We start from the raw sequence: 8506 nt of genomic DNA on the forward strand, positions 1-8506 counted from the left end.
TAAGATCAGGAATATAGCTTAGCAACACAGTGCCTGCCTGGCCAGTGCAAGGTCTTAAGTTCAATTCCTGGTACCAAAAGGGGAAAAAACAAACAAACAAACAAACAAACAAACAAAAAAACAGTTACAGGTTTCTTCTTAAGCATGTATTTTTCTTTTTCTTTTCTCCTTTCCTTTTTCTTTTCCTTCTTTTTTTGTCCTTTTGAGACAGAGTCTTTCTATGTAGCCCACACTGATCTTGAACTCATGGCAATCCTGACTCAGCCTCCCAAGTGCACAGACTATAGATGTGTACCACGAAGCTTGGCTTTAAGCTTAGATTTCACCACAGCCATAGAAAAGGGCTGACAGTTTAAACATACAAGTACATATGGTACAATAGAAATATTAGCTAAAGAAAATTGGATTACCAATAGTGCTATGCGAAATAGAATTAAGATAAAAAAGTGTTAGAGGGATTAAAAACAAAACCTATATAATAAGGAACAATTGATTCGGAAAGAATAACAAATATGCACTTAGATGCTCTTAGGAAAATATTCTTATAATACGTTTATATGGTGTTATGGTTTGTGTCTAGTTGTCCCCCCAAAGCCTCATGCAGTCGTGGGATGGCTTCTGGTGTTGGTGATTAATTCATGATCCAATGTGGTGATCATGGGTGGAGTGCTCCGCCCACGCTGGGGCGGAGAGCTCCATCCCACAGAAGGAAGGAGAGAGGCTGGCTAGCTGCTGCGGCCGCTGCGCCTTCCCTGGCTCCTGGCAGTTTCCACCGCCCTGTGCTGCTCTGCCTTGGAGCCAGCCGAGGATGGACTGAAACCTCCAGTAACGGTGAGCTACATAAACCTTTTCTTCCTTCATTTTGGGTGTCAGGTTTTTGTCCCAGCAATGACAGAAATATGACTAAGACACACAGTAAAAACAATACAAAAAAACCACTTATATAATTAAAAGAAAAATTAACAAATCCATAGCCACACCCTTATTAGAAACTGCAAGATTAGAAATATTTAAATATTTCAACAACAAAATGAATCAGTTTGAGCTAATGCATACACCTATATATTTAAAAATATATTAGAACTGAGTTAGGACTAAGGAGGGCAGATACACATTTTCCTGTAAGTTTTCAGAAAGGAAAGCATGTAAGAGGCCCTGGGTGTCTTTTAGTTCTCAGTGTGACTTAGTTGACATTAACAAGTTCTTTTTTTTTTTTTTTTTTTTTTTTTTTTTCTTTTTTTTTTTTTTTTTTTTGGCAGAACCAGGGATTGAACTCAGGCCTTTGTGCTTGCCAGGGAAGTACTTATTCCACTGGGCCATCTCCCCAGCCCCAACAAGTTCATTTTTTAAAAAACTTTTCCTTATTTATTGTTGGTATTAGGGATTGAACCCAGTCCTTGCACATACTATAGAAATGCTCTACCACTGAACTACCTCAGGCCTATTTTTATTTTGAGACAGGATCTGACTAAATTGCCCAGGCTGGCCTTGAACTTGTGATCTTCCTTTGCCAGTCTCCCACATACCTGGGATTATAGGTGTGTGCTACCACATCTGGCTACATTTGACTATTCTAAATGATATCTTTAGGCTGGGCATGGTAGCACACATCTGTAATCTCAGCACTTGGGAAGCTGGGGTAGGAGGACGGCTACAAGTCCAAGACCAGTCTGGACAATGTAGTGAGATCCCATCTCAAAAGGTCAAAAACCAAAACCAAAACCTAAAACCAAATCCCAACCCCCCTTTTCCAAAAAAACCAAAAATCCCTGAAACTTTTATGTTTCATTGACATAGAGCAGTTTTGGTGAACCCATGGCATGCATGCCACAGTGAGCTTTGGTCTCACTGAAAGCTCTGAAAGATTCGCCATCTGTTATAGCTTGTGTCTAGATGTCCCCCTGAGGCCTCGTGTGGTCATAAGGGGCTTTTCGGAGGTGGCTGGAAGTAGGAAGTGAGGTGCTGGGATTAAGGAAATGTGATTAATGAATTAGCCCACTGGCTTGGCATAGTCCTGGGTGTGGATATGGGGGTGAGTGCTGCTGGCCCTAAGGCGGTGTAGCCTGCACAGACCATAAGGGGCAGGAAGAGGGCTGCTCTTTCACTTGCTGCTGCTGCTTTGCTGCTTTGCTGTGTCCCTCCTGCCATGAACTTTTTCTCCTCTGTGATGCCCCCCCTGCCATGGAACCAGCCAACTATAGACTGAAACCCCTACAGACTAGGAGCTACAAGAAACCTTTTCTCCTTTAACGGGGAGCATTGCATATTTTGTCTCAGCAATGAGAAAAGTAACTTAGACACCATCATGGACATAGGGGGTCATTTTCTTTTACAACATACAGACCCTTCAACTCAAGAATTGTAGTTTTAGGTCCGGCGAGATAGTTCAAAGGCCTAAGTGCCTGCCTGGCAAATGCGAGCTAGTTTGATCCCAAGTACCAAGGGGAAAAAAAAAAAAAAAGAATTCTAATTTTAGATACCTCACGGGGAATTCCAGCACTTGCAAGGAAGCTCCCCGTAGAGTGGCAGCACCTGTTGGTTGCCTGTCCGACAGCAGACGCTTCCTCCTTCCTTTTCTAACTGGAACCGGCTTTCCAGTCCTGGGTGGCAACAGGGGTAGGTCTGTCTAGAAGTGAACATGACTGTCCTAAGCCAATTCAATGGCTCGTACCCACTCAGCAGGCCGCTGATGAGCAGTAGAAACAGGTTTCGGGTTGGGCCACAGAGATCTAGGTTGGTGGGACAGCTTTGGCCAGCACACATGTTGAATGCAAGCTTCACAACTGCTAAAGGATACAGTGAACTCAAACCACACAGCCTCTGCTGTGGCAAACAAAATAATCTAAATAAAATTATGTTCTTATGGCAGTTTGAAAAAAGTTAAGTTTTTTTGTTACTTGTCCCAGGAAAAGATGTATTCTATGTCCCTTCCCTTCTGACTCTGATTTGCTAAGCTAGGTCACAGGAGTCTGGGAAACGTCTGCCTAGTTCCCTTAAAATGCCCCCTGTGAACCAGGTAGCTCAGTGGATTAAAGTGCCTGTTCAGGTAGACACAGGGACTGGGGTTTGATCCCCAGCATGCCATTCTGGCCCTGATCTTGGGGTGCGCTGAGACAGTGAATGAGACTGGACATGGTGGCACGCCTGTAATCCCAGCACTTGAGGGGCTGAAAACAAAAGGATCATTATGAGTCCAATCTGTGTAGTGAGACTCTGCAGACCCTGTACTAAAGTACATTTTTAAAAAAAGACAAAGAAAAAAAAAATGCCCCCTCTGGGAGAAGTCCACCAGCCAAGACACCCAGCAGTCCTGAGGCTGCCGCTCTGGAGAGGCCTCAGGAAGGCCCTCTGCCACTGAGATCAAGCTGCCTGCCAACTATGGGACAAGTCGCTTTGGATACATAACAATGGAACCTGCAGGTGGCTATAGACTCAGCCATGGGAAGGAGCCCAAGAGACAACTGGTTAGCCAGGTACTAGGGAGTGAACGCAGGGCCTTTGCACTGAGCTACATCCCCTGCCCTCTTTAAGCTTTTATTTTGAAATAGGATCTTCTTAAATTACCAAATTGTGGAGGCTGGGCCCAGACTTGAGATTCCCTTACCTCAGCTTCCCAGGGTGTGGGGATTATAGGTGTGTACCACCACCCCACTTCCCTTAATCCACAGAATTGGGGAAGGTACTTTCTTCTGGTGCAATAATAACTGGAATAGTTTTTAGTAAAGACATAACTATGTCTTACTCTTCTGAAAGTCCTGACTACTCAACCACACAAAAGGAAACATTTAAGAGGAGAGATAAGAGCATATATAAAAATATAGATCACTTCAGGAAGGGCTGAGCTCCTAGCACTCAGCATAACTGTTGTGCAGAAGATATGAATGTTGGGCAGGCTCTTGGGCTAGCTGTACTGTGAAGTCCTTCAAACATGAACTTCTTGAATGAAGTTTAAGTTCTCAGGCTTCTGCTACAAGAAGCAGCACAGCAGGTGTGGATCGTTACTGCATTACACAGCAAGCTCTTGTTCTGGGACCACATCGCCACCCCCAGACCTGGGGAATCTGGAAGGCAGCCTCGGCTTCTTTGTACATGTGCCACTGGACTCAACCCACAGGGCAGATACTAAATTGAACTCAGGACCTTGCACTTTCCAGGCAGGCACTTGTGCAGCCGAGCTATACCCAGCACCCCACCTTTTTTTTTGTAAGTTTTTTGAGGCAGGGTGGGACCGCCCAGGGCTTGCTGGATCCTCATTCCAGCCAGCGCCCAGGCCAGGGGTGTGTGTGGAACTTCTTCCATCAGACAGGCCTGATGTGGAACCCTGCAGCAGAACTCCCTGCAGAGAGGCTAAAGGCAAGACCCACCCAGCTACTCCAGGTCCAGAACATCTTGCCAGAGTGGCACAGCAGGTTCACTTCCAAGGGCTGCAGCAGGAAGAAGTGGAGCACAGCAGCCTGACCCAAGTCACATCCACCTGGACGAGTTTGAACTTGGTAGATCTGGACCTGGTACTATGGTAATGACTGCACTGAAGCCCTACACCAAAGGTCAGAAGACAGTGCTATACAACATGACAAAGAGAAGGGGCAAAATGCATTTTCAAGCATTCTGAGCCCACCCAGAACAAATGCAGGAGACAACAACATAGAAGAAATTGGAGGGCTGGCCAAATAGCTCAGTGGATTAAAGCACCTGCAAGCAGACGCAGGGGCCAGGGGTTCAATCCCCAGGCCTGCTGTGCTGGCCCTGCCCCTGGGGCTTGCTGAGACAGCAGTTGAGACTGGGCATCGTGGGGCGCATGCCTGTAATCCCAGCTCTTGGGAGGCTGTAAACAGGCAGATCACTACGAGTCCCATTTCTTAGTGAGACCCTAAACACTCTGTAAACCCTTCCCTAAAATACACACACACAAAAAAAAGAAAAACAAAATTGAAAAAAAAAAAAAAAAAGCCGCTAGAGAAAAGAAACAGATCACATTTAAAGGAAAACCACCAGAATAACAGCAGATTTCTCTTCAGAAACCATCAAGTCAATAAGAGCGTGGAAGGGGCTGGGGAGATGGCTCAGTGGAATAAGCGCTTCCCTGGCAAGCACAAGAGCCTGAGTTCAATCCCTGGTTCTGGAAAAAAAAAAAAAAAAAAAAAAGCATGAAGCAAAGTAGTACAAGTCTTGCAAGAAAACAAATTCCAACCCAGACTGATACACCCTGCAAAACTCTCTTTCAAATTTAATGGAGAAGTGAAATACTTCCATGACAAAGTACTACTAAAGAATTTCATGACAACAATGGCTTATTGACTTAGAAATAAATTTTCTGCAAGGTTAGAATTCAGTGTAGATGCTGGCCAAGTCCTCATTGATTTGCGTGTGGGGAAATTAGAGAAATCATGTACTAAAAAAAGATATTCCATACTATGCATCTTAGTTTTGGAATCCGTCTATAAAATAAGCATGTGTTTATGTTCTCAAGTTCTGCAATTATTTTATTTATTTATTTTTTTAGACATCAGATTTTATTTATTTATTTATTTTACATTTGTGTGTGTGTGTGTGTGTGTGTGTGTGTGTGTGTGTGTGTGGCCAGCTCAGCCCACCAGGGGGCGGGGCTGGCTGGCATGTGGTGCTGGGGGATCGAACCGCGGTCCCTGTGCTTTGCCAAGCTTGTTCCAAGTAGGTGCTTTAGATCACTGCGCCATCTCGCCAGCCCTCTGTAATTATTTTAAAGAAAAAGTCATTTAAATCACATTCCCATTGTTAAATGATAAGCTCTCTTCTAATTCTAGAGAAATATATAAGAAAACTAAGAAATCTTATTGGTAAATACCACTTTTTGTTATGTTTTAGATATTTCTTTAAAATAGGTATTTAGGGCTGGGGAGATGGCTCAGTGGAATAAGCGCTTCCCTGGCAAGAGGAAGGGCCTGAGTTCAATCCCCGGTTCTGCAAAAAATAAAAAAAATAAAATAGGTATTTAATAAAAAATAAATAAAATAGGTATTTAAATGATAATTCATTTGGCCTCCAATCTGCTTCTTGATTTTGAATTTTTTTCTTTTTTTTGTATTAATGTTTAGGTTTGGATTTTGGTTACGTAGATTTTACTGTTTTTAATGTGAAAATACGTGCTCTTGTATTTATCATTCTTCTGTTTTCAACACTGCTGTGGTCTGAAATTTCACACTTCTTGTTATTTGTTAAATCCTAAAATCCTGTGAGTAGGTTTCAGACCACTGTTTTGTTTTCTTTTTGGCAGACCTTTTTTTTTTTTTTTTTTTGCCGAACCAGGGCCCTTGCACTTGCCAGGGAAGCGCTTATTCTGCTGAGCCATCTCCCAGCCCCCAGACCACTGTTTTTGATCCTTCATTTTGTTTTTTAATTTCATGTGACTTTTTGATGCATGTATATGTGACATGCACGACAATCTTTACTGCTATGTCATCAATTGTATCAAAGTTATGAACATAATGCATTTTATATAAAAAATTAAATTAAAATGTGTGTGTGCATTATGGTTTGTGTCTGGGTGTCCCCCTAAAGCCCCATGAAGTCACTGGGGCAGGCTTCTTGAGTTTGTGATTAATTCATGATCCAACGCTAGGATTATGGGTGTGAGTGCTGCCCCCACCCCCACCTGGGGGGCGGATAGCCTGAATAGACTCGGGGAAGGGAGAGAGGCTAGCTAGCTGCTGCAGCCGCGGCTCCTCCCTTTGCTCTTGGCTGGTTTCCACCACCAGGAACTGCTGCCTTCTGCCATGTGCTGCTCTGCCTTGGAACCAGCCGAGTATGGACTGAAACCTCCTGTAACTGTGAGCTAACTAAAGCTAACTAAACCTTTTCTTCCCTAACTTTGGCTGTTGAGTATTTTGTCCCAGCAATGAGGAAAAAGTAACCAAGACAATATGTGCATATATTTAAGACAGGGTCTTAAGTTTCTCAGGCTGGCCTCAAACTTGTGATGCTCCCACCTCTGCCTCGCAGGTAGCTGGCATTACAGATTCCTGGTGTGTGCCACTATGCTTGGCTCAAAGTTTTCGGAAGGAAAGGGGAGTCTGGCACTACAAGAAATGATTCTACCCTTTTTTAGCTTTGGGCATTTTTATGAGGGACACATACTTGAATGCTTGCGAACATTCACCTTGTTCCCGTGGGGGTGAGACACAGACTCACCTCTGGTATCACAGGAATGAAAAAATGATGAGAGTATTGTATCGGGGAGAACAGCACTAGGAAGCCAAGGTATATGCTCCTAAATGCCATCAGCACTGACTCTTCATAGCCATTACCGACAGCACCTAGAGGAACAGGGCTGTCCCTTAATCGTGCACTTTCTCTGCTCCACATGTGAGTCTCCCCTGTCCCACCAGCCTGTTCTCATCCCCACAGGCTGCACACCAGAGTTTGCAGAGTGCTCTTCAAGACTGACACTAATAGATCGGGAGTGGGGGTGCATGCTTACAGTCCCTGCACTCAGGAGGCTGAGGCAGGAGGATCACTGAGAGATCATGGCCAGCCTGGGCTACATACTGAGTTTAAGGCCATAAGGCCAGCCTGAGCTGCACAGGGAGACCCTGTCTCAAAAGAAAACAAAAAACAGACCAAAAAAAAAAAAAAAATAAAACATTGCCATGAATGACTTCTTGCCCTGTTGGGCCTGTGTCCTCATAAGGCCTTCCGAGCCTGGGCCCTGAGGTTTCGGGCTTTTTCCTGCCAGAAGGCTCTGCCACGTGCACTCTGCGCATGCCACCTGACCACTCACCTGATTGGTTGTCATCTTCATCTTGTCATCTTACAACCTGCCTGAATAGAATGGTGGTATTTCCTGAAGAGTCTGTTTAATGTCATGAAATCTTTTGAATTTCTCTGGTCACCATCCTTTTTTTTTTTTTCAATCTTTTTGATGCAGGGCCTCACTATGCAGCCCAGGCTGGCCTTGAGCTAACTTTGTAGCCCAGACTAGCCTCGAACTCACAATGATCCTCCTGCTTCAGCCTCCCAAGTGCTGGGATTACAGGCATGCACACCACACCCGGCCACCATCCTCATTTAATTTTAATTAAAAATTACTTTCTGTGTGAGGAATCAGAACTCCTTCATAGCTAAAACTTTTCCAGGGACTTTCTTATTGAGACAGTTTATAAAATCACAGGTGACTCAGTTGATTTAAATTAACTAGTGAGTTTTTTTTTAAGAGCAAAGTGTAATTAAGAAACACAAAATTGGGTATTATTCAGCTATTAAGAATGATAAACTTGAAACCTTTATATTGAAGTGGATGCCACTTGAAGATATACTCATAAGTGAAATAAACCAGACACACATGTGTAAGTATCGTATAGTTTCCCTCGTATAAGAACTCAAAAGAAGAAATACAAATAGGTATAATACAAGTAAAAGGGAAGCAGAATCTTGAGGACTAACTAATCAAGAGAGGGAAAGGAGAAGAGCTAGGAAACATGACAGTGTCAAGCCATACAGTTATATGTAGAAGATGGGCAAGGCAATGATC

At 43.7% G+C, this 8506-nt stretch overlaps 1 protein-coding gene across 1 annotated transcript in view; it reads left to right on the top strand.

Moving 5' to 3' along the window:
* Ist1 (IST1, ESCRT-III associated factor) overlaps positions 1-7422 on the top strand; it is a 57078-nt gene extending 49656 nt beyond the window's left edge. Inside the window, exon 9 of the mRNA XM_023709330.1 lies at positions 7384-7422. Within this exon, the coding sequence (XP_023565098.1) occupies positions 7384-7422 (39 nt within the window). The remainder of the gene's footprint in view (positions 1-7383) is intronic.
* Positions 7423-8506: the final 1084 nt, after the last annotated feature.

Source organism: Octodon degus, unplaced genomic scaffold (assembly GCF_000260255.1).
Source record: "Octodon degus isolate 3935 unplaced genomic scaffold, OctDeg1.0 scaffold00011, whole genome shotgun sequence".
Lineage (NCBI taxonomy): Eukaryota > Metazoa > Chordata > Mammalia > Rodentia > Octodontidae > Octodon > Octodon degus.